This window comes from Leiobunum rupestre, chromosome 9 (assembly GCF_980474605.1).
Source record: "Leiobunum rupestre chromosome 9, qqLeiRupe1.1.hap1, whole genome shotgun sequence".
NCBI lineage: Eukaryota > Metazoa > Arthropoda > Arachnida > Opiliones > Sclerosomatidae > Leiobunum > Leiobunum rupestre.
The window spans coordinates 46,236,991-46,264,112 of record NC_143392.1 but is presented as its reverse complement, the minus strand read 5'-3'; the positions used below and the strand labels follow the sequence as shown (position 1 = coordinate 46,264,112).

The following is a 27,122-nucleotide window of genomic DNA, read 5'->3' as shown; positions in this document are numbered from 1 at the left end:
GAAAATACATTACCAAAACATAGTGCTTAAAATAAAGATATAAAAGTGAATTTATTTTCAGTAGTCCTCGATCCAAGATTTTTCAAGCAAATAAGCACCTACACGTGAAGCTACCTCTAATCTTAGTTACGATAAGGAATCGAAGTGATTAAATCTCACAATTATCTGAAAGTGAGGAAAAAAGACGACGTCAAAACGAAGCTGCGGAAGATTTTCTTTAGTAAGGGTTTGAGTTTTAAAGGTCAATTTGAAAGATAATAGGTAACGTTATGAAACAGCGAAGCATATCTAAATTTGACTTCAATACTACACAGTTATTTTGCATTTGAAATATTTGTCTTCCAGCGTCGTAGAAAAGTACCTTTTTGTACTGAAAACCATTTTTTTTTTGCCAGGAGATTATTCATTTACTATCCCAACGTTTTCTTTAAACTTCCCAATAACTTATCAAGATACTTTGGACAGTACCAACTAAAAATGGAGCAACTTAAAAACCATCTCAAAGGCAAGCCTTTCTTAATATTACCGTGTTTCTATGTGAAAATACAAATTATGAATAGAAGGTAGAGGAGGCGTGGTTAATTAGTTTTATTCTTTGGTAAGTTCAAAGCTCGAATTATTTTCAATCAAAGTAACTTAACATCCGAAGTCAAAATGACGTTGATAGCCTTAATAGCTATCTGCTTTTGATATGGCATTCAAAATATATTAAATCAAAACTTATTAAATTAACGTAAGATGTTTGTCAAATTTTTCATGTTGAATTTGGCAGTGCCAATTACAAATGTATGAAAATGTACGTTGTAAACCGTTGGGAAAAGCTGTAAAATTTAAATTTGAAATTCACTTTCCACAAATATTATTAAGATACAATAGGGACTTGGCACTACGACGTCATTGAACGAGACGGTGTTGGTCCATTTGATCGAAAAATATGTGATCGACAGTCGATCATTATACGTTGCAGTTGATCGAAATTCCATTTGATCGAATCCCATTTGTCATTTGTTTCATAAGATCGAACCTTCAAATGATCTTATACTATTTGATCGAATTCAAAAGTATTTATAGTACCAGTTGGTATGTTTTTATTTTACCGAATGTCAATATGAAGTGCAGAAGGAATAATGTGGAATAATTCATTGCTTAAGTGCAGAAGGAATAATGATGGAATAATTAATTGCTTTAACTGTATTAAGCCACAAAGATGAAGAGATTTTTACTTTATACACTATATGATGGAATTTTTTATGACATCGACGATAACGGCCCGTTGTTTTTGATATATATAAATAGGGTTAGGTTAGGTTAGGTTAGGTTAGGTTGATCTACGCGCACCGTAGGCGCGTATGCACCGTTGTATACGAGGGGTCTGACCACGTTCACGGCCCTTCTATTGCAAAAAATTAGGTACAGAGTTCGTTTTTTTCATAGGTCTTTCTATTAATTATGTCCGAGATAATATTTTGTTTTCTACGTCACTGCGCTCAGGCTTTTTTCTGTATTTTATTTTTCTTTAGTACAGTTTAAAGAAATAATTATTATTCATAGAGTCTACTGTATCTCATTCTGACTAGATGTTGCCTTTTCGATTTTCTCCCAAAAACTAGTAGTTTTACCCTACAGTAGCTTTCGATCAAATTTCGTTCGATCAAATGCCATTCGATCAAATGCAATTCGATCAAATGCCATTCGATCAAATGGAAATTCGAACAAATGGGACCCGTTCGATCATTTGGGAATCGATCAAATAGACTCAAAGCAACGAGACACACGCTTTTCCTATAGATAAAAAAATGTATACCAACTTCGAAGTGCTTTTATCCAATTAACAAACAACGTTTAAAATGACAAAGCTTTCACACGAAAAACGGTTACATTATCGTCCCGCGTAGCCTAATGATAAAGGAACCTTTTTATCAGTTTTCATAAAAAAATTGAAAAATATATATTGTGTATTCTAATTAGGACTTTCGAATAATTTGAACGAAAACTTTATACAAGCGGCGAAGCAAGGGGACACTGATAAGGTGCTGGCTTTGATAACGGCTAAGGCACAAATAAATACGAAAGACCGTGACGGTCGTACAGCTCTCTATTGGGCAGCAGAATTAAGTAACAAGACTTTATGCACGAAATTACTCGAACACGAGGCCCATCTCAATATTATGGACAAATATGGTGATTCTCCACTTCACAGGGCGGCACATAATGGTAAAAGGAGCGTAGCGCTACTTCTTATAGAAAAGGGAGCCAACTGCAATTTAAAAATGCTTGGTAAAAGTGCCCCGATACACACCGCATCTTACCAAGGGCACGCGGACGTCCTCAGATGCTTACTAGACCACGGTGCTCTTGTGAACGAAATTGGTAACCTGAATGCGTCTTCGCTACATTGGGCATGCGACGGTGGACAAGTAGACGCCGTCCGGGTATTACTTCAGTATGGAGCCGACACCAACGCTCTGAATTCCAACAGAGAAAAACCCTTGGATGTAGCGATAAAGAAAGAGCATCACGAAATTGTCAACATTTTTGAAGCCAGTGTGATAGATTCTCTTGGCAAAACACCACTCTACGAGGCCTGCCTTCGAGGTGAATATGACGTGTCCGTGGCGCTAATTCAAAAAGGTGCTTTAATCGATCGTAATATTACTGGTTTGTTTAGTCCTTTGTGCGCGGCGTCGGAAGGTGGTCACGCGGACATCGTCAAACTTTTACTCGAAAAAAAAGCCATAGTTAATTTGCCTAAGGTACTACCACCTATATATCTCGCTGCTAAAAATGGACACGCGGAAGTAGTTCGATTACTGCTCCAATACGGAGCGTGCCCCAACACTGTGGTTAGAGGTGATACTTTACTCCATCTAGCCACGAACATCGGCAACGAGAACCTGGTGCGCTGTTTGTTGAAGTATGAGGCGGACGCCAAGGTAAAGGGAAAAGATGGGAACGCCCCATTACACCACGCATCACTTCATGGGCACAATGTTATTGCCAGTCTCCTGTCCGCCCAAAACCACAATGTGAACGTTATTAATGACCAGAATGAAACTCCGATGCATGTGGCATGCGCGCACGGGCACAAGAACGTAGTCTGGATTTTACTTCAACGGGGCGCTGACACCGATGCTAAAAACAAAGAGGGTATGACACCTATGGACGAAGCCAACTTTTACGGATATGACGATATCGCGGACATGATCAAAGCGCGAAAATGGAAAACACATCAACACCCTACCAACGAAGAAGAAAATTCTGGTTAACAAAACGTTGTTTAATCTGTTGTTAATTTTATTTGTCATACCTATTTTGTCAGCATAAGAAGCCCCCCAAGATATATTTTTAATTAACTCGTTCTTAACCAGATAGCTCAAAATTATCGAAATTCTAAATTATTTTCCTGATTTATGACTAATGTTCAATTCAATCTTAATAAAGAAATTGTAATTAGTACTGTAACTTAAACATTTCTATGTCATTTTAATTCAATCCTACTTCCATTTAAAATTTAGATAATATTAAATAATTTCCAAAGTCATATGCAGCATTCACTGAATTGCTTTCAAACGCGATACCGTATCTACTTTAGGACGAAAACAAGAGTTTCACCCCAGACGAATTGATTAGAAAACCTTAGATTACGGTAGACCTAGAGGATACCTTTAAACGAAACATATATTTATTGGTTGTTAAATATATAATACAGAAAGTATAGCGACACTATATATACGTAATATAAAAACAATTAAGGCGCGATTAGTTTTGGTTTACAATAATGTTAAGTGGAGCGACGTCACTTATGTCCAACACCCCGTCTTGACGTTGACCCGTTAAGCCTGCCTTAATCTTCAGATAGTTGGGTCATATCCCGGTCAATAGTTTCGGGAGCATATAGGCAGTTATTTCCCCGGTTGATCAATACTGGATGTTGAGAAGACCCTGATCTTCCGTATCTCGTATGAGATGGTATTTAACATCGATGTGCTTGGTGCAATCAATAGTTATATCACTAATAGCGGCTTTAATACATCCCGAATTATCCTAGTACAGTATTGTTGGTGACGCTGTTGGACGACTCATATCAATTAGACGTTGGTGTAACCAGGTGACTTCTTAAGTGGCATTGGCTGCTGCTATATACTCAGCTTCGGTTAATGATGAAGTGACTGTAGACTGATAGCGACTGGACCAGGTTACTGAACCATCACCCAGTTGGAATAAATAAGCACTTGTTGATTTGCGATCTTATTGATCACCTGCCAGGGGCACTGATCGTAATTTTTCCCAGGGGTCCCGGATCCCACAAATATGATTATTGAGTTTAACGTGGCATGAAACGACCCTCCTACGCTTTGTAACCCGGCCACCTGAACTAATCCCTTTAAAAGTCGCTCAATGACCTAGGCCTAAGGTGATGCCTAACTGATTATTAATAAGAAAACATTTAATTTAAAAAAGTGATATAAACTAACACAATTTTACTAGAAAAATGTTTTCGAAAATTAGTGACGGCTACCCGGCATAGCTGCACGGGCTCGTCTCACACTAAGAGCCCGAGCTCGATTTGAGACTGAGCGCAGGCTTTATTATGAGAATGATACGAGCCCGAGAAGAGACCAAATGGTTGTGGTCATTTAATTTGAGCCTGAGATGAGACCTTTATAATATAGTGTATTTTTGTGAGCTAAAGATGAGACCATTAAAATATAGTAAATTGCTGTGAGCCTGAGCTGAGTCCAATATAATATAGTGTATTAATTACTATGAGTTCGAGCTGAAACCATATTTTTGTAACGAGACCGATATGAAACGTTTCCATTTTTGAGAGTCGTTTGTGTGTCCGTTTTTGCACGATCATGATTCCCTTGGCCCCAGGGGAGCGCTGAGGCGCAGAGCAACACGTGCCGTAACCGTAAAGGTCCCTTTCTCACCGACACGACCAACTTTGGTTACGTGCTGTTTGCTCTATAGCTAAAGCGCGAACTTTAGTTGGCCATGTCGCCCTTGAGAAGAGCTCTGGCCTACTGGTTTAATACGTAATTTACGTAATTTAACCCAGTCGTTTCCTGATTGTTCCAAAGTAAACTACCTTTTAATATTTTCAAAGACTGTTTCATTTGACATATGATCTATATATCAATATGGAAAAAATATTTAAACTTCAGATAGTAAAAGACTGGAATTAGCCCCGAAAGTTATGTAAATTCTTATGAGAGTGAGACGAGACCTTTATAGTAACAGTTATATGTATGAGCCCGAGACAAAATCAAATGTTTTGGGAGATGAATTGTGATTTCTGGTGTTAGGGGAAAAACACATATGAGCCCGAGATGAGCTCTCGAAGTTAGGAAAAATAATTATGAGCTCCAGACGAACTCTCGTGTTTAAAAGAAAAATATTAATGAGCCCGAGACGAGCTCTCGCTTTTTTGTCAAAATAATTGTGAGACCGAGACGAGACTAAGGCTAAACAAAACTTTTAGTGAGACTAAGCCCGGGAGAGACTTAGGCTAAACAAAAATTTTAGTGAGGCTGAGCCCGAGACGAGACTAAGGCTAAACAAAACTTTTAGTGAGACTGAGCCAGGGAGAGACTTAGGCTAAACAAAACTTTTAGTGAGGCTGAGCCCGAGACGAGACTAAGGCTAAACAAAACTTTTAGTGAGACTGAGCCCGAGACGAGACTAAGGCGAAACAAAACTTTTAGTGATACTGAGCCCGAGACGAGACTAAGGCGAAACAAAACTTTTAGTGATACTGAGCCCGAGACGAGACTAAGGCTAAACAAAGCTTTTAGTGAGACTGAGCCTGGGAGAGACTTAGGCTAAACAAAACTTTTAGTGAGACTGAGCCCGAGACGAGACTAAGGCTAAACAAACCTTTTAGTGAGACTGAGCCCGAGAGAGACTTAGGCTAAACAAAACTTTTAGTGAGGCTGAGCCCGAGACGAGACTAAGGCTGAACAAAACTTTTAGTGAGACTGAGCCCGAGACGAGACTAGGGCTAAACAAAACTTTTAGTGAGACTGAGCCCGAGACGAGACTAAGGCTAAACAAAACTTTTAGTGAGACTGCGCCCGGGAGAGACTTAGGCTAAACAAAACTTTTAGTGAGACTGAGCCCGACACGAGACTAAGGCTAAACAAAACTTTTAGTGAGACTGAGCCCGGGAGAGACTTAGGCTAAACAAAACTTTTAGTGACGCTGAGCCCGAGACGAGACTAAGGCTAAACAAAACTTATAGTGAGACTGAGCCCGGGAGAGACAAAGGCTGAACAAAACTTTTAGTGAGGCTGAGCCCTAGACGAGAATAAGGGTAAACAAAACTTTTAGTGAGACTGAGCCCGAGACGAGACTAAGGCGAAACAAAACTTTTAGTGAGACTGAGCCCGGGAGAGACTTAGGCTAAACAAAACTTTAAGTGAGACTGAGCCCGAGACGAGACTAAGGCTAAACAAAACTTTTAGTGAGACTGAGCCCGGGAGAGACTTAGGCTAAACAAAACTTTTAGTGAGACTGAGCCCGGGAGAGATTTAGGCTAAACAAAACTTTAAGTGAGACTGAGCCCGAGACGAGACTAAGGCTAAACAAAACTTTTAGTGAGACTGAGCCCGGGAGAGACTTAGGCTAAACAAAACTTTTAGTGAGACTGAGCCCGAGACGAGACTAAGGCTAAACAAAACTTATAGTGAGACTGAGCCCGGGAGAGACTTAGGCTAAACAAAACTTTTAGTGAGGCTGAGCCCGAGATGAGACTAAGGCTGAACAAAACTTTTAGTGAGACTGAGCCCGAGACGAGACTAGGGCTAAACAAAACTTTTAGTGAGACTGAGCCCGAGACGAGACTAAGGCTAAACAAAACTTTTAGTGAGACTGCGCCCGGGAGAGACTTAGGCTAAACAAAACTTTTAGTGAGACTGAGCCCGAGACGAGACTAAGGCTAAACAAAACTTTTAGTGAGACTGAGCCCGGGAGAGACTTAGGCTAAACAAAACTTTTAGTGACGCTGAGCCCGAGACGAGACTAAGGCTAAACAAAACTTTTAGTGAGATTGAGCCCGGGAGAGACTTAGGCTAAACAAAACTTTTAGTGAGACTGAGCCCGGGAGAGACTTAGGCTAAACAAAACTTTTAGTGAGACTGAGCCCGGGAGAGACTTAGGCTAAACAAAACTTTTAGTGAGACTGAGCCCGAGACGAGACTAAGGCTAAACAAAACTTATAGTGAGACTGAGCCCGGGAGAGACTAAGGCTGAACAAAACTTTTAGTGAGGCTGAGGCCGAGACGAGAATAAGGGTAAAAAAAACTTTTAGTGAGACTGAGCCCGAGACGAGACTAAGGCGAAACAAAACTTTTAGTGATACTAAGCCCGAGACCAGACTAAGGCTAAACAAAACTTTTAGTGAGACTGAGCCCGGGAGAGACTTAGGCTAAACAAAACTTTAAGTGAGACTGAGCCCGAGACGAGACTAAGGCTAAACAAAACTTTTAGTGAGACTGAGCCCGGGAGAGACTTAGGCTAAACAAAACTTTTAGTGAGACTGAGCCCGGGAGAGATTTAGGCTAAACAAAACTTTAAGTGAGACTGAGCCCGAGACGAGACTAAGGCTAAACAAAACTTTTAGTGAGACTGAGCCCGGGAGAGACTTAGGCTAAACAAAACTTTAAGTGAGACTGAGCCCGAGACGAGACTAAGGCTAAACAAAACTTATAGTGAGACTGAGCCCGGGAGAGACTTAGGCTAAACAAAACTTTTAGTGAGGCTGAGCCCGAGACGAGACTAAGGCTGAACAAAACTTTTAGTGAGACTGAGCCCGAGACGAGACTAGGGCTAAACAAAACTTTTAGTGAGACTGAGCCCGAGACGAGACTAAGGCTAAACAAAACTTTTAGTGAGACTGCGCCCGGGAGAGACTTAGGCTAAACAAAACTTTTAGTGAGACTGAGCCCGAGACGAGACTAAGGCTAAACAAAACTTTTAGTGAGACTGAGCCCGGGAGAGACTTAGGCTAAACAAAACTTTTAGTGACGCTGAGCCCGAGACGAGACTAAGGCTAAACAAAACTTTAAGTGAGATTGAGCCCGGGAGAGACTTAGGCTAAACAAAACTTTTAGTGAGACTGAGCCCGGGAGAGACTTAGGCTAAACAAAACTTTTAGTGAGACTGAGCCCGGGAGAGACTTAGGCTAAACAAAACTTTTAGTGAGACTGAGCCCGAGACGAGACTAAGGCTAAACAAAACTTATAGTGAGACTGAGCCCGGGAGAGACTAAGGCTGAACAAAACTTTTAGTGAGGCTGAGGCCGAGACGAGAATAAGGGTAAAAAAAACTTTTAGTGAGACTGAGCCCGAGACGAGACTAAGGCGAAACAAAACTTTTAGTGATACTAAGCCCGAGACCAGACTAAGGCTAAACAAAAATTTTAGTGAGACTGAGCCCGAGACGAGACTAAGGCTAAACAAAGCTTTTAGTGAGACTGAGCCCGAGACGAGACTAAGGCTAAACAAAACTTATAGTGAGACTGAGCCCGGGAGAGACTAAGGCTGAACAAAACTTTTAGTGAGGCTGAGCCCTAGACGAGAATAAGGGTAAACAAAACTTTTAGTGAGATTGAGCCCGGGAGAGACTTAGACTAAACAAAACTTTTAGTGAGACTGAGCCCGAGACGAGACTAAGGCTAAACAAAACTTATAGTGAGACTGAGCCCGGGAGAGACTAAGGCTGAACAAAACTTTTAGTGAGGCTGAGCCCTAGACGAGAATAAGGGTAAACAAAACTTTTAGTGAGACTGAGCCCGAGACGAGACTAAGGCGAAACAAAACTTTTAGTGAGACTGAGCCCGGGAGAGACTTAGGCTAAACAAAACTTTTAGTGAGACTGAGCCCGGGAGAGATTTAGGCTAAACAAAACTTTAAGTGAGACTGAGCCCGAGACGAGACTAAGGCTAAACAAAACTTTTAGTGAGACTGAGCCCGGGAGAGACTTAGGCTAAACAAAACTTTTAGTGAGACTGAGCCCGAGACGAGACTAAGGCTAAACAAAACTTATAGTGAGACTGAGCCCGGGAGAGACTTAGGCTAAACAAAACTTTTAGTGAGGCTGAGCCCGAGACGAGACTAAGGCTGAACAAAACTTTTAGTGAGACTGAGCCCGAGACGAGACTAGGGCTAAACAAAACTTTTAGAGAGACTGAGCCCGAGACGAGACTAAGGCTAAACAAAACTTTTAGTGAGACTGCGCCCGGGAGAGACTTAGGCTAAACAAAACTTTTAGTGAGACTGAGCCCGAGACGAGACTAAGGCTAAACAAAACTTTTAGTGAGACTGAGCCCGGGAGAGACTTAGGCTAAACAAAACTTTTAGTGACGCTGAGCCCGAGACGAGACTAAGGCTAAACAAAACTTTTAGTGAGATTGAGCCCGGGAGAGACTTAGACTAAACAAAACTTTTAGTGAGACTGAGCCCGAGACGAGACTAAGGCTAAACAAAACTTTTAGTGAGACTGAGCCCGGGAGAGACTTAGGCTGAACAAAACTTTTAGTGAGGCTGAGCCCGAGACGAGAATAAGGGTAAAAAAAACTTTTAGTGAGACTGAGCCCGAGACGAGACTAAGGCGAAACAAAACTTATAGTGATACTAAGCCCGAGACGAGACTAAGGCTAAACAAAACTTTTAGTGAGACTGAGCCCGAGACGAGACTAAGGCTAAACAAAGCTTTTAGTGAGACTGAGCTCGAGACGAGACTAGGGCTAAACAAAACTTTTAGTGAGGCTGAGCCCGAGACGAGACTAAGGCTAAACAAAACTTTTAGTGAGACTGAGCCCGGAAGAGACTTAGGCTAAACAAAACTTTTAGTGAGACTGAGCCCGAGACGAGACTAAGGCTGAACAAAACTTTTAGTGAGACTGAGCCCGAGACGAGACTAAGGCGAAACAAAACTTTTAGTGATACTAAGCCCGAGACGAGACTAAGGCTAAACAAAACTTTTAGTGAGACTGAGCCCGAGACGAGACTAAGGCTAAACAAAGCTTTTAGTGAGACTGAGCTCGAGACGAGACTAGGGCTAAACAAAACTTTTAGTGAGGCTGAGCCCGAGTCGAGACTAAGGCTAAACAAAACTTTTAGTGAGACTGAGCCCGGGAGAGACTTAGGCTAAACAAAACTTTTAGTGAGACTGAGCCCGAGACGAGACTAAGGCTAAACAAAACTTTTAGTGAGACTGAGCCCGAGACGAGACTAAGGCTAAACAAAACTTTTAGTGAGACTGAGCCCGAGACGAGACTAAGGCTAAACAAAACTTTTAGTGAGACTGAGCTCGAGACGATACTAAGGCTAAACAAAACTTTTAGTGAGACTGAGCCCGGGAGAGACTTAGGCTAAACAAAACTTTTAGTGAGACTGAGCCCGAGACGAGGCTAAGGCTAAACAAAACTTTTAGTGAGACTGAGCCCGGGAGAGACTTAGACTAAACAAAACTTTAGTGAGACTGAGCCCGAGACGAGACTAAAGCTAAAGAAAACTTTTAGTGAGACTGAGCCCGGGAGAGACTTAGGCTAAACAAAACTTTTAGTGAGACTGAGCCCGAGACGAGACTAAGGCTAAACAAAACTTTTAGTGAGACTGAGCCCGAGACGAGACTAAGGCTAAACAAAACTTTTAGTGAGACTGAGCCCGAGACGAGGCTAAGGCTAAACAAAACTTTTAGTGAGACTGAGTCCGAGACGAGACTAAGGCTAAACAAAACTTTTAGTGAGACTGAGCCCGGGAGAGACTTAGGCTAAACAAAACTTTTAGTGAGACTGAGCCCGGGAGAGACTTAGGCTAAACAAAACTTTTAGTGACGCTGAGCCCGAGACGAGACTAAGGCTAAACAAAACTTTTAGTGAGATTGAGCCCGGGAGAGACTTAGACTAAACGAAACTTTTAGTGAGACTGAGCCCGAGACGAGACTAAGGCTAAACAAAAATTATAGTGAGACTGAGCCCGGGAGAGACTAAGGGTAAAAAAAACTTTTAGTGAGACTGAGCCCGAGACGAGACTAAGGCGAAACAAAACTTATAGTGATACTAAGCCCGAGACGAGACTAAGGCTAAACAAAACTTTTAGTGAGACTGAGCCCGAGACGAGACTAAGGCTAAACAAAGCTTTTAGTGAGACTGAGCTCGAGACGAGACTAGGGCTAAACAAAACTTTTAGTGAGGCTGAGCCCGAGACGAGACTAAGGCTAAACAAAACTTTTAGTGAGACTGAGCCCGGAAGAGACTTAGGCTAAACAAAACTTTTAGTGAGACTGAGCCCGAGACGAGACTAAGGCTGAACAAAACTTTTAGTGAGACTGAGCCCGAGACGAGACTAAGGCGAAACAAAACTTTTAGTGATACTAAGCCCGAGACGAGACTAAGGCTAAACAAAACTTTTAGTGAGACTGAGCCCGAGACGAGACTAAGGCTAAACAAAGCTTTTAGTGAGACTGAGCTCGAGACGAGACTAGGGCTAAACAAAACTTTTAGTGAGGCTGAGCCCGAGTCGAGACTAAGGCTAAACAAAACTTTTAGTGAGACTGAGCCCGGGAGAGACTTAGGCTAAACAAAACTTTTAGTGAGACTGAGCCCGAGACGAGACTAAGGCTAAACAAAACTTTTAGTGAGACTGAGCCCGAGACGAGACTAAGGCTAAACAAAACTTTTAGTGAGACTGAGCCCGAGACGAGACTAAGGCTAAACAAAACTTTTAGTGAGACTGAGCTCGAGACGATACTAAGGCTAAACAAAACTTTTAGTGAGACTGAGCCCGGGAGAGACTTAGGCTAAACAAAACTTTTAGTGAGACTGAGCCCGAGACGAGGCTAAGGCTAAACAAAACTTTTAGTGAGACTGAGCCCGGGAGAGACTTAGACTAAACAAAACTTTAGTGAGACTGAGCCCGAGACGAGACTAAAGCTAAAGAAAACTTTTAGTGAGACTGAGCCCGGGAGAGACTTAGGCTAAACAAAACTTTTAGTGAGACTGAGCCCGAGACGAGACTAAGGCTAAACAAAACTTTTAGTGAGACTGAGCCCGAGACGAGACTAAGGCTAAACAAAACTTTTAGTGAGACTGAGCCCGAGACGAGGCTAAGGCTAAACAAAACTTTTAGTGAGACTGAGTCCGAGACGAGACTAAGGCTAAACAAAACTTTTAGTGAGACTGAGCCCGGGAGAGACTTAGGCTAAACAAAACTTTTAGTGAGACTGAGCCCGGGAGAGACTTAGGCTAAACAAAACTTTTAGTGACGCTGAGCCCGAGACGAGACTAAGGCTAAACAAAACTTTTAGTGAGATTGAGCCCGGGAGAGACTTAGACTAAACGAAACTTTTAGTGAGACTGAGCCCGAGACGAGACTAAGGCTAAACAAAAATTATAGTGAGACTGAGCCCGGGAGAGACTAAGGCTAAACAAAACTTTTAGTGAGACTGAGCCCGGGAGAGACTTAGGCTAAACAAAACTTTTAGTGAGACTGAGCCCGAGACGAGACTAAGGCTAAACAAAACTTATAGTGAGACTGAGCCCGGGAGAGACTAAGGCTGAACAAAACTTTTAGTGAGGCTGAGCCCTAGACGAGAATAAGGGTAAACAAAACTTTTAGTGAGATTGAGCCCGGGAGAGACTTAGACTAAACAAAACTTTTAGTGAGACTGAGCCCGAGACGAGACTAAGGCTAAACAAAACTTATAGTGAGACTGAGCCCGGGAGAGACTAAGGCTGAACAAAAGTTTTAGTGAGGCTGAGCCCAAGACGAGAATAAGGGTAAACAAAACTTTTAGTGAGACTGAGCCCGAGACGAGACTAAGGCTAAACAAAACTTTTAGTGAGACTGAGCCCGAGACGAGACTAAGGCTAAACAAAAATTTTAGTGAGACTGAGCCCGGGAGAGACTTAGGCTAAACAAAACTTTTAGTGACGCTGAGCCCGAGACGAGACTAAGGCTAAACAAAACTTTTAGTGAGATTGAGCCCGGGAGAGACTTAGGCTAAACAAAACTTTTAGTGAGACTGAGCCCGGGAGAGACTTAGGATAAACAAAACTTTTAGTGAGACTGAGCCCGGGAGAGACTTAGGCTAAACAAAACTTTTAGTGAGACTGAGCCCGAGACGAGACTAAGGCTAAACAAAACTTTTAGTGAGACTGAGCCCGGGAGAGATTTAGGCTAAACAAAACTTTTAGTGACGCTGAGCCCGAGACGAGACTAAGGCTAAACAAAACTTTTAGTGAGATTGAGCCCGGGAGAGACTTAGGCTAAACAAAACTTTTAGTGAGACTGAGCCCGGGAGAGACTTAGGCTAAACAAAACTTTTAGTGAGACTGAGCCCGGGAGAGACTTAGGCTAAACAAAACTTTTAGTGAGACTGAGCCCGAGACGAGACTAAGGCTAAACAAAACTTATAGTGAGACTGAGCCCGGGAGAGACTAAGGCTGAACAAAACTTTTAGTGAGGCTGAGCCCGAGACGAGAATAAGGGTAAAAAAAACTTTTAGTGAGACTGAGCCCGAGACGAGACTAAGGCGAAACAAAACTTATAGTGATACTAAGCCCGAGACGAGACTAAAGCTAAACAAAACTTTTAGTGAGACTGAGCCCGAGACGAGACTAAGGCTAAACAAAGCTTTTAGTGAGACTGAGCTCGAGACGAGACTAGGGCTAAACAAAACTTTTAGTGAGGCTGAGCCCGAGACGAGACTAAGGCTAAACAAAACTTTTAGTGAGACTGAGCCCGGAAGAGACTTAGGCTAAACAAAACTTTTAGTGAGACTGAGCCCGAGACGAGACTAAGGCTGAACAAAACTTTTAGTGAGACTGAGCCCGAGACGAGACTAAGGCGAAACAAAACTTTTAGTGATACTAAGCCCGAGACGAGACTAAGGCTAAACAAAACTTTTAGTGAGACTGAGCCCGAGACGAGACTAAGGCTAAACAAAGCTTTTAGTGAGACTGAGCTCGAGACGAGACTAGGGCTAAACAAAACTTTTAGTGAGGCTGAGCCCGAGTCGAGACTAAGGCTAAACAAAACTTTTAGTGAGACTGAGCCCGGGAGAGACTTAGGCTAAACAAAACTTTTAGTGAGACTGAGCCCGAGACGAGACTAAGGCTAAACAAAACTTTTAGTGAGACTGAGCCCGAGACGAGACTAAGGCTAAACAAAACTTTTAGTGAGACTGAGCCCGAGACGATACTAAGGCTAAACAAAACTTTTAGTGAGACTGAGCCCGGGAGAGACTTAGGCTAAACAAAACTTTTAGTGAGACTGAGCCCGAGACGAGGCTAAGGCTAAACAAAACTTTTAGTGAGACTGAGCCCGGGAGAGACTTAGACTAAACAAAACTTTAGTGAGACTGAGCCCGAGACGAGACTAAAGCTAAAGAAAACTTTTAGTGAGACTGAGCCCGGGAGAGACTTAGGCTAAACAAAACTTTTAGTGAGACTGAGCCCGAGACGAGACTAAGGCTAAACAAAACTTTTAGTGAGACTGAGCCCGAGACGAGACTAAGGCTAAACAAAACTTTTAGTGAGACTGAGCCCGAGACGAGGCTAAGGCTAAACAAAACTTTTAGTGAGACTGAGCCCGGGAGAGACTTAGGCTAAACAAAACTTTTAGTGAGACTGAGCCCGGGAGAGACTTAGGCTAAACAAAACTTTTAGTGACGCTGAGCCCGAGACGAGACTAAGGCTAAACAAAACTTTTAGTGAGATTGAGCCCGGGAGAGACTTAGACTAAACAAAACTTTTAGTGAGACTGAGCCCGAGACGAGACTAAGGCTAAACAAAAATTATAGTGAGACTGAGCCCGGGAGAGACTAAGGCTAAACAAAACTTTTAGTGAGACTGAGCCCGGGAGAGACTTAGGCTAAACAAAACTTTTAGTGAGACTGAGCCCGAGACGAGACTAAGGCTAAACAAAACTTATAGTGAGACTGAGCCCGGGAGAGACTAAGGCTGAACAAAAGTTTTAGTGAGGCTGAGCCCAAGACGAGAATAAGGGTAAACAAAACTTTTAGTGAGACTGAGCCCGAGACGAGACTAAGGCGAAACAAAACTTTTAGTGAGACTGAGCCCGGGAGAGACTTAGTCTAAACAAAACTTTAAGTGAGGCTGAGCCCGAGACGAGACTAAGGCTAAACAAAACTTTTAGTGAGACTGAGCCCGGGAGAGATTTAGGCTAAACAAAACTTTAAGTGAGACTGAGCCCGAGACGAGACTAAGGCTAAACAAAACTTTTAGTGAGACTGAGCCCGGGAGAGACTTAGGCTAAACAAAACTTTTAGTGAGACTGAGCCCGAGACGAGACTAAGGCTAAACAAAACTTATAGTGAGACTGAGCCCGGGAGAGACTAAGGCTGAACAAAACTTTTAGTGAGGCTGAGCCCTAGACGAGAATAAGGGTAAACAAAACTTTTAGTGAGATTGAGCCCGGGAGAGACTTAGACTAAACAAAACTTTTAGTGAGACTGAGCCCGAGACGAGACTAAGGCTAAACAAAACTTTTAGTGAGACTGCGCCCGGGAGAGACTTAGGCTAAACAAAACTTTTAGTGAGACTGAGCCCGAGACGAGACTAAGGCTAAACAAAACTTTTAGTGAGACTGAGCCCGGGAGAGACTTAGGCTAAATAAAACTTTTAGTGACGCTTAGCCCGAGACGAGACTAAGGCTAAACAAAACTTTTAGTGAGATTGAGCCCGGGAGAGACTTAGACTAAACAAAACTTTTAGTGAGACTGAGCCCGAGACGAGACTAAGGCTAAACAAAACTTTTAGTGAGACTGAGCCCGGGAGAGACTTAGGCTAAACAAAACTTTTAGTGACGCTGAGCCCGAGACGAGACTAAGGCTAAACAAAACTTTTAGTGAGATTGAGCCCGGGAGAGACTTAGGCTAAACAAAACTTTTAGTGAGACTGAGCCCGGGAGAGACTTAGGCTAAACAAAACTTTTAGTGAGACTGAGCCCGGGAGAGACTTAGGCTAAACAAAACTTTTAGTGAGACTGAGCCCGAGACGAGACTAAGGCTAAACAAAACTTATAGTGAGACTGAGCCCGGGAGAGACTAAGGCTAAACAAAACTTTTAGTGAGGCTGAGCCCGAGACGAGAATAAGGGTAAAAAAACTTTTAGTGAGACTGAGCCCGAGACGAGACTAAGGCGAAACAAAACTTTTAGTGATACTAAGCCCGAGACGAGACTAAGGCTAAACAAAACTTTTAGTGAGACTGAGCCCGAGACGAGACTAAGGCTAAACGAAGCTTTTAGTGAGACTGAGCTCGAGACGAGACTAGGGCTAAACAAAACTTTTAGTGAGGCTGAGCCCGAGACGAGACTAAGGCTAAACAAAACTTTTAGTGAGACTGAGCCCGGGAGAGACTTAGGCTAAACAAAACTTTTAGTGAGACTGAGCCCGAGACGAGACTAAGGCTAAACAAAACTTTTAGTGAGATTGAGCCCGGGAGAGACTTAGACTAAACAAAACTTTTAGTGAGACTGAGCCCGAGACGAGACTAAGGCTAAACAAAACTTATAGTGAGACTGAGCCCGGGAGAGACTAAGGCTAAACAAAACTTTTAGTGAGATTGAGCCCGGGAGAGACTTAGGCTAAACAAAACTTTTAGTGAGACTGAGCCCGGGAGAGACTTAGGCTAAACAAAACTTTTAGTGAGACTGAGCCCGAGACGAGACTAAGGCTAAACAAAACTTTTAGTGAGACTGAGCCCGAGACGAGGCTAAGGCTAAACAAAACTTTTAGTGAGACTGAGTCCGAGACGAGACTAAGGCTAAACAAAACTTTTAGTGAGACTGAGCCCGGGAGAGACTTAGGCTAAACAAAACTTTTAGTGACGCTGAGCCCGAGACGAGCCTAAGGCTAAACAAAACTTTTAGTGAGACTGAGCCCGAGACGAGGCTAAGGCTAAACAAAACTTTTAGTGAGACTGAGTCAAGGACGAGACTAAGGCTAAACAAAACTTTTAGTGAGACTGAGCCCGGGAGAGACTTAGGCTAAACAAAACTTTTAGTGACGCTGAACCCGAGACGAGATTAAGGCTAAACAAAACTTTTAGTGAGATTGAGCCCGGGAGAGACTTAGACTAAACAAAACTTTTAGTGAGACTGAGCCCGAGACGAGACTAAGGCTAAACAAAACTTATAGTGAGACTGATCCCGGGAGAGACTAAGGCTGAACAAAACTTTTAGTGAGGCTGAGCCCTAGACGAGAATAAGGGTAAACAAAACTTTTAGTGAGACTGAGCCCGAGACGAGACTAAGGCGAAACAAAACTTTTAGTGAGACTGAGCCCGGGAGAGACTTAGGCTAAACAAAACTTTAAGTGAGACTGAGCCCGAGACGAGACTAAGGCTAAACAAAACTTTTAGTGAGACTGAGCCCGGGAGAGACTTAGGCTAAACAAAACTTTTAGTGAGACTGAGCCCGGGAGAGATTTAGGCTAAACAAAACTTTAAGTGAGACTGAGCCCGAGACGAGACTAAGGCTTAACAAAACTTTTAGTGAGACTGAGCCCGGGAGAGACTAAGGCTGAACAAAACTTTTAGTGAGACTTAGCCCGAGACGAGACTAGGGCTAAACAAAACTTTTAGTGAGACTGAGCCCGAGACGAGACTAAGGCTAAACAAAACTTATAGTGAGACTGAGCCCGGGAGAGACTAAGGCTGAACAAAACTTTTAGTGAGACTAAGCCCGAGACGAGACTAGGGCTAAAAAAAACTTTTAGTGAGACTGAGCCCGAGACGAGACTAAGGCTAAACAAAACTTTTAGTGAGACTGAGCCCGGGAGAGACTTAGGCTAAACAAAACTTTTAGTGAGACTGAGCCCGAGACGAGACTAAGGCTAAACAAAACTTTTAGTGAGACTGAGCCCGAGACGAGACTAAGGCTAAACAAAACTTTTAGTGAGACTGAGCCCGGGAGAGACTAAGGCTGAACAAAACTTTTAGTGAGACTAAGCCCGAGACGAGACTAGGGCTAAACAAAACTTTTAGTGAGACTGAGCCCGAGACGAGACTAAGGCTAAACAAAACTTATAGTGAGACTGAGCCCGGGAGAGACTAAGGCTGAACAAAACTTTTAGTGAGACTAAGCCCGAGACGAGACTAGGGCTAAACAAAACTTTTAGTGAGACTGAGCCCGAGACGAGACTAAGGCTAAACAAAACTTTAAGTGAGACTGAGCCCGGGAGAGACTTAGGCTAAACAAAACTTTTAGTGAGACTGAGCCCGAGACGAGACTAAGGCTAAACAAAACTTTTAGTGAGACTGAGCCCGAGACGAGACTAAGGCTAAACAAAACTTTTAGTGAGACTGAGCCCGGGAGAGACTTAGGCTAAACAAAACTTTTAGTGAGACTGAGCCCGAGACGAGGCTAAGGCTAAACAAAACTTTTAGTGAGACTGAGCCCTAGACGAGAATAAGGGTAAACAAAACTTTTAGTGAGACTGAGCCCGAGACGAGACTAAGGCGAAACAAAACTTTTAGTGAGACTGAGCCCGGGAGAGACTTAGGCTAAACAAAACTTTAAGTGAGACTGAGCCCGAGACGAGACTAAGGCTAAACAAAACTTTTAGTGAGACTGAGCCCGGGAGAGACTTAGGCTAAACAAAACTTTTAGTGAGAATGAGCCCGAGACGAGACTAAGGCTAAACAAAACTTTTAGTGAGACTGAGCCCGAGACGAGACTAAGGCTAAACAAAACTTTTAGTGAGGCTGAGCCTGAGACGAGACTTAGGCTAAACAAAACCTTTAGTGAGACTGAGCCCGGGAGAGACTTAGGCTAAACAAAACTTTTAGTGAGACTGAGCCCGAGACGAGACTATGGGTAAACAAAACTTATATTGAGACTGAGCCCGGGAGAGACTAAGGCTGAACAAAACTTTTAGTGAGGCTGAGCCCGAGACGAGACTAAGGCGAAACAAAACTTTTAGTGAGACTGAGCCCGGGAGAGACTTAGGCTAAACAAAACTTTTAGTGACGCTGAGCCCGAGACGAGACTAAGGCTAAACAAAACTTTTAGTGAGATTGAGCCCGGGAGAGACTTAGACTAAACAAAACTTTCAGTGAGACTGAGCCCGAGACGAGACTAAGGCTAAACAAAACTTATAGTGAGACTGAGCCCGGGAGAGACTAAGGATGAACAAAACTTTTAGTGAGGCTGAGCCCTAGACGAGAATAAGGGTAAACAAAACTTTTAGTGAGATTGAGCCCGGGAGAGACTTAGACTAAACAAAACTTTTAGTGAGACTGAGCCCGAGACGAGACTAAGGCTAAACAAAACTTATAGTGAGACTGAGCCCGGGAGAGACTAAGGCTGAACAAAACTTTTAGTGAGGCTGAGCCCTAGACGAGAATAAGGGTAAACAAAACTTTTAGTGAGACTGAGCCCGAGACGAGACTAAGGCGAAACAAAACTTTTAGTGAGACTGAGCCCGGGAGAGACTTAGGCTAAACAAAACTTTAAGTGAGGCTGAGCCCGAGACGAGACTAAGGCTAAACAAAACTTTTAGTGAGACTGAGCCCGGGAGAGACTTAGGCTAAACAAAACTTTTAGTGAGACTGAGCCCTTGAGAGATTTAGGCTAAACAAAACTTTAAGTGAGACTGAGCCCGAGACGAGACTAAGGCTAAACAAAACTTTTAGTGAGACTGAGCCCGGGAGAGACTTAGGCTAAACAAAACTTTTAGTGAGACTGAGCCCGAGACGAGACTAAGGCTAAACAAAACTTATAGTGAGACTGCGCCCGGGAGAGACTTAGGCTAAACAAAACTTTTAGTGAGACTGAGCCCGAGACGAGACTAAGGCTAAACAAAACTTTTAGTGAGACTGAGCCCGGGAGAGACTTAGGCTAAACAAAACTTTTAGTGACGCTGAGCCCGAGACGAGACTAAGGCTAAACAAAACTTTTAGTGAGATTGAGCCCGGGAGAGACTTAGACTAAACAAAACTTTTAGTGAGACTGAGCCCGAGACGAGACTAAGGCTAAACAAAACTTTTAGTGAGACTGAGCCCGGGAGAGACTTAGGCTAAACAAAACTTTTAGTGACGCTGAGCCCGAGACGAGACTAAGGCTAAACAAAACTTTTAGTGAGATTGAGCCCGGGAGAGACTTAGGCTAAACAAAACTTTTAGTGAGACTGAGCCCGGGAGAGACTTAGGCTAAACAAAACTTTTAGTGAGACTGAGCCCGGGAGAGACTTAGGCTAAACAAAACTTTTAGTGAGACTGAGCCCGAGACGAGACTAAGGCTAAACAAAACTTATAGTGAGACTGAGCCCGGGAGAGACTAAGGCTAAACAAAACTTTTAGTGAGGCTGAGCCCGAGACGAGAATAAGGGTAAAAAAACTTTTAGTGAGACTGAGCCCGAGACGAGACTAAAGCGAAACAAAACTTTTAGTGATACTAAGCCCGAGACGAGACTAAGGCTAAACAAAACTTTTAGTGAGACTGAGCCCGAGACGAGACTAAGGCTAAACGAAGCTTTTAGTGAGACTGAGCTCGAGACGAGACTAGGGCTAAACAAAACTTTTAGTGAGGCTGAGCCCGAGACGAGACTAAGGCTAAACAAAACTTTTAGTGAGACTGAGCCCGGGAGAGACTTAGGCTAAACAAAACTTTTAGTGAGACTGAGCCCGAGACGAGACTAAGGCTAAACAAAACTTTTAGTGAGATTGAGCCCGGGAGAGACTTAGACTAAACAAAACTTTTAGTGAGACTGAGCCCGAGACGAGACTAAGGCTAAACAAAACTTATAGTGAGACTGAGCCCGGGAGAGACTAAGGCTAAACAAAACTTTTAGTGAGATTGAGCCCGGGAGAGACTTAGGCTAAACAAAACTTTTAGTGAGACTGAGCCCGGGAGAGACTTAGGCTAAACAAAACTTTTAGTGAGACTGAGCCCGAGACGAGACTAAGGCTAAACAAAACTTTTAGTGAGACTGAGCCCGAGACGAGGCTAAGGCTAAACAAAACTTTTAGTGAGACTGAGTCCGAGACGAGACTAAGGCTAAACAAAACTTTTAGTGAGACTGAGCCCGGGAGAGACTTAGGCTAAACAAAACTTTTAGTGACGCTGAGCCCGAGACGAGCCTAAGGCTAAACAAAACTTTTAGTGAGTCTGAGCCCGAGACGAGGCTAAGGCTAAACAAAACTTTTAGTGAGACTGAGTCAAGGACGAGACTAAGGCTAAACAAAACTTTTAGTGAGACTGAGCCCGGGAGAGACTTAGGCTAAATAAAACTTTTAGTGACGCTGAGCCCGAGACGAGACTAAGGCTAAACAAAACTTTTAGTGAGATTGAGCCCGGGAGAGACTTAGACTAAACAAAACTTTTAGTGAGACTGAGCCCGAGACGAGACTAAGGCTAAACAAAACTTTTAGTGAGACTGAGCCCGGGAGAGACTTAGGCTAAACAAAACTTTTAGTGACGCTGAGCCCGAGACGAGACTAAGGCTAAACAAAACTTTTAGTGAGATTGAGCCCGGGAGAGACTTAGGCTAAACAAAACTTTTAGTGAGACTGAGCCCGGGAGAGACTTAGGCTAAACAAAACTTTTAGTGAGACTGAGCCCGGGAGAGACTTAGGCTAAACAAAACTTTTAGTGAGACTGAGCCCGAGACGAGACTAAGGCTAAACAAAACTTATAGTGAGACTGAGCCCGGGAGAGACTAAGGCTAAACAAAACTTTTAGTGAGGCTGAGCCCGAGACGAGAATAAGGGTAAAAAAACTTTTAGTGAGACTGAGCCCGAGACGAGACTAAGGCGAAACAAAACTTTTAGTGATACTAAGCCCGAGACGAGACTAAGGCTAAACAAAACTTTTAGTGAGACTGAGCCCGAGACGAGACTAAGGCTAAACGAAGCTTTTAGTGAGACTGAGCTCGAGACGAGACTAGGGCTAAACAAAACTTTTAGTGAGGCTGAGCCCGAGACGAGACTAAGGCTAAACGAAACTTTTAGTGAGACTGAGCCCGGGAGAGACTTAGGCTAAACAAAACTTTTAGTGAGACTGAGCCCGAGACGAGACTAAGGCTAAACAAAACTTTTAGTGAGATTGAGCCCGGGAGAGACTTAGACTAAACAAAACTTTTAGTGAGACTGAGCCCGAGACGAGACTAAGGCTAAACAAAACTTATAGTGAGACTGAGCCCGGGAGAGACTAAGGCTAAACAAAACTTTTAGTGAGATTGAGCCCGGGAGAGACTTAGGCTAAACAAAACTTTTAGTGAGACTGAGCCCGGGAGAGACTTAGGCTAAACAAAACTTTTAGTGAGACTGAGCCCGAGACGAGACTAAGGCTAAACAAAACTTTTAGTGAGACTGAGCCCGAGACGAGGCTAAGGCTAAACAAAACTTTTAGTGAGACTGAGTCCGAGACGAGACTAAGGCTAAACAAAACTTTTAGTGAGACTGAGCCCGGGAGAGACTTAGGCTAAACAAAACTTTTAGTGACGCTGAGCCCGAGACGAGCCTAAGGCTAAACAAAACTTTTAGTGAGACTGAGCCCGAGACGAGGCTAAGGCTAAACAAAACTTTTAGTGAGACTGAGTCAAGGACGAGACTAAGGCTAAACAAAACTTTTAGTGAGACTGAGCCCGGGAGAGACTTAGGCTAAACAAAACTTTTAGTGACGCTGAGCCCGAGACGAGATTAAGGCTAAACAAAACTTTTAGTGAGATTGAGCCCGGGAGAGACTTAGACTAAACAAAACTTTTAGTGAGACTGAGCCCGAGACGAGACTAAGGCTAAACAAAACTTATAGTGAGACTGATCCCGGGAGAGACTAAGGCTGAACAAAACTTTTAGTGAGGCTGAGCCCTAGACGAGAATAAGGGTAAACAAAACTTTTAGTGAGACTGAGCCCGAGACGAGACTAAGGCGAAACAAAACTTTTAGTGAGACTGAGCCCGGGAGAGACTTAGGCTAAACAAAACTTTAAGTGAGACTGAGCCCGAGACGAGACTAAGGCTAAACAAAACTTTTAGTGAGACTGAGCCCGGGAGAGACTTAGGCTAAACAAAACTTTTAGTGAGACTGAGCCCGGGAGAGATTTAGGCTAAACAAAACTTTAAGTGAGACTGAGCCCGAGACGAGACTAAGGCTTAACAAAACTTTTAGTGAGACTGAGCCCGGGAGAGACTAAGGCTGAACAAAACTTTTAGTGAGACTAAGCCCGAGACGAGACTAGGGCTAAACAAAACTTTTAGTGAGACTGAGCCCGAGACGAGACTAAGGCTAAACAAAACTTATAGTGAGACTGAGCCCGGGAGAGACTAAGGCTGAACAAAACTTTTAGTGAGACTAAGCCCGAGACGAGACTAGGGCTAAAAAAAACTTTTAGTGAGACTGAGCCCGAGACGAGACTAAGGCTAAACAAAACTTTTAGTGAGACTGAGCCCGGGAGAGACTTAGGCTAAACAAAACTTTTAGTGAGACTGAGCCCGAGACGAGACTAAGGCTAAACAAAACTTTTAGTGAGACTGAGCCCGAGACGAGACTAAGGCTAAACAAAACTTTTAGTGAGACTGAGCCCGGGAGAGACTAAGGCTGAACAAAACTTTTAGTGAGACTAAGCCCGAGACGAGACTAGGGCTAAACAAAACTTTTAGTGAGACTGAGCCCGAGACGAGACTAAGGCTAAACAAAACTTATAGTGAGACTGAGCCCGGGAGAGACTAAGGCTGAACAAAACTTTTAGTGAGACTAAGCCCGAGACGAGACTAGGGCTAAACAAAACTTTTAGTGAGACTGAGCCCGAGACGAGACTAAGGCTAAACAAAACTTTAAGTGAGACTGAGCCCGGGAGAGACTTAGGCTAAACAAAACTTTTAGTGAGACTGAGCCCGAGACGAGACTAAGGCTAAACAAAACTTTTAGTGAGACTGAGCCCGAGACGAGACTAAGGCTAAACAAAACTTTTAGTGAGACTGAGCCCGGGAGAGACTTAGGCTAAACAAAACTTTTAGTGAGACTGAGCCCGAGACGAGGCTAAGGCTAAACAAAACTTTTAGTGAGACTGAGCCCTAGACGAGAATAAGGGTAAACAAAACTTTTAGTGAGACTGAGCCCGAGACGAGACTAAGGCGAAACAAAACTTTTAGTGAGACTGAGCCCGGGAGAGACTTAGGCTAAACAAAACTTTAAGTGAGACTGAGCCCGAGACGAGACTAAGGCTAAACAAAACTTTTAGTGAGACTGAGCCCGGGAGAGACTTAGGCTAAACAAAACTTTTAGTGAGAATGAGCCCGAGACGAGACTAAGGCTAAACAAAACTTTTAGTGAGACTGAGCCCGAGACGAGACTAAGGCTAAACAAAACTTTTAGTGAGGCTGAGCCTGAGACGAGACTTAGGCTAAACAAAACCTTTAGTGAGACTGAGCCCGGGAGAGACTTAGGCTAAACAAAACTTTTAGTGAGACTGAGCCCGAGACGAGACTATGGGTAAACAAAACTTATATTGAGACTGAGCCCGGGAGAGACTAAGGCTGAACAAAACTTTTAGTGAGGCTGAGCCCGAGACGAGACTAAGGCGAAACAAAACTTTTAGTGAGACTGAGCCCGGGAGAGACTTAGGCTAAACAAAACTTTTAGTGACGCTGAGCCCGAGACGAGACTAAGGCTAAACAAAACTTTTAGTGAGATTGAGCCCGGGAGAGACTTAGACTAAACAAAACTTTCAGTGAGACTGAGCCCGAGACGAGACTAAGGCTAAACAAAACTTATAGTGAGACTGAGCCCGGGAGAGACTAAGGATGAACAAAACTTTTAGTGAGGCTGAGCCCTAGACGAGAATAAGGGTAAACAAAACTTTTAGTGAGATTGAGCCCGGGAGAGACTTAGACTAAACAAAACTTTTAGTGAGACTGAGCCCGAGACGAGACTAAGGCTAAACAAAACTTATAGTGAGACTGAGCCCGGGAGAGACTAAGGCTGAACAAAACTTTTAGTGAGGCTGAGCCCTAGACGAGAATAAGGGTAAACAAAACTTTTAGTGAGACTGAGCCCGAGACGAGACTAAGGCGAAACAAAACTTTTAGTGAGACTGAGCCCGGGAGAGACTTAGGCTAAACAAAACTTTAAGTGAGGCTGAGCCCGAGACGAGACTAAGGCTAAACAAAACTTTTAGTGAGACTGAGCCCGGGAGAGACTTAGGCTAAACAAAACTTTTAGTGAGACTGAGCCCTTGAGAGATTTAGGCTAAACAAAACTTTAAGTGAGACTGAGCCCGAGACGAGACTAAGGCTAAACAAAACTTTTAGTGAGACTGAGCCCGGGAGAGACTTAGGCTAAACAAAACTTTTAGTGAGACTGAGCCCGAGACGAGACTAAGGCTAAACAAAACTTATAGTGAGACTGCGCCCGGGAGAGACTTAGGCTAAACAAAACTTTTAGTGAGACTGAGCCCGAGACGAGACTAAGGCTAAACAAAACTTTTAGTGAGACTGAGCCCGGGAGAGACTTAGGCTAAACAAAACTTTTAGTGACGCTGAGCCCGAGACGAGACTAAGGCTAAACAAAACTTTTAGTGAGATTGAGCCCGGGAGAGACTTAGACTAAACAAAACTTTTAGTGAGACTGAGCCCGAGACGAGACTAAGGCTAAACAAAACTTTTAGTGAGACTGAGCCCGGGAGAGACTTAGGCTAAACAAAACTTTTAGTGACGCTAAGCCCGAGACGAGACTAAGGCTAAACAAAACTTTTAGTGAGATTGAGCCCGGGAGAGACTTAGGCTAAACAAAACTTTTAGTGAGACTGAGCCCGGGAGAGACTTAGGCTAAACAAAACTTTTAGTGAGACTGAGCCCGGGAGAGACTTAGGCTAAACAAAACTTTTAGTGAGACTGAGCCCGAGACGAGACTAAGGCTAAACAAAACTTATAGTGAGACTGAGCCCGGGAGAGACTAAGGCTAAACAAAACTTTTAGTGAGACTAAGCCCGAGACGAGACTAAGGCTAAACAAAACTTTTAGTGAGACTAAGCCCGAGACGAGACTAAGGCTAAACGAAGCTTTTAGTGAGACTGAGCTCGAGACGAGACTAGGGCTAAACAAAACTTTTAGTGAGGCTGAGCCCGAGACGAGACTAAGGCTAAACAAAACTTTTAGTGAGACTGAGCCCGGGAGAGACTTAGGCTAAACAAAACTTTTAGTGAGACTGAGCCCGAGACGAGACTAAGGCTAAACAAAACTTTTAGTGAGATTGAGCCCGGGAGAGACTTAGACTAAACAAAACTTTTAGTGAGACTGAGCCCGAGACGAGACTAAGGCTAAACAAAACTTATAGTGAGACTGAGCCCGGGAGAGACTAAGGCTAAACAAAACTTTTAGTGAGATTGAGCCCGGGAGAGACTTAGGCTAAACAAAACTTTTAGTGAGACTGAGCCCGGGAGAGACTTAGGCTAAACAAAACTTTTAGTGAGACTGAGCCCGAGACGAGACTAAGGCTAAACAAAACTTTTAGTGAGACTGAGCCCGAGACGAGGCTAAGGCTAAACAAAACTTTTAGTGAGACTGAGTCCGAGACGAGACTAAGGCTAAACAAAACTTTTAGTGAGACTGAGCCCGGGAGAGACTTAGGCTAAACAAAACTTTTAGTGACGCTGAGCCCGAGACGAGCCTAAGGCTAAACAAAACTTTTAGTGAGATTGAGCCCGGGAGAGACTTAGACTAAACAAAACTTTTAGTGAGACTGAGCCCGAGACGAGGCTAAGGCTAAACAAAACTTTTAGTGAGACTGAGTCAAGGACGAGACTAAGGCTAAACAAAACTTTTAGTGAGACTGAGCCCGGGAGAGACTTAGGCTAAACAAAACTTTTAGTGACGCTGAGCCCGAGACGAGATTAAGGCTAAACAAAACTTTTAGTGAGATTGAGCCCGGGAGAGACTTAGACTAAACAAAACTTTTAGTGAGACTGAGCCCGAGACGAGACTAAGGCTAAACAAAACTTATAGTGAGACTGATCCCGGGAGAGACTAAGGCTGAACAAAACTTTTAGTGAGGCTGAGCCCTAGACGAGAATAAGGGTAAACAAAACTTTTAGTGAGACTGAGCCCGAGACGAGACTAAGGCGAAACAAAACTTTTAGTGAGACTGAGCCCGGG

General features: G+C 43.4%; 1 protein-coding gene across 1 annotated transcript; it reads left to right on the top strand.

Moving 5' to 3' along the window:
• The first annotated feature begins 538 nt into the window (after positions 1-538).
• Positions 539-3,483, top strand: LOC149928544 (uncharacterized). Its single transcript, XM_090158715.1, has 2 exons — positions 539-563; positions 1,969-3,483. Exon 2 carries the CDS (start codon positions 2,169-2,171, stop codon positions 3,264-3,266), a length of 1,098 nt encoding a protein of 365 aa, XP_090014841.1. The 5' UTR covers positions 539-563; positions 1,969-2,168; the 3' UTR covers positions 3,267-3,483.
• The last annotated feature ends 23,639 nt before the right edge of the window (positions 3,484-27,122 follow it).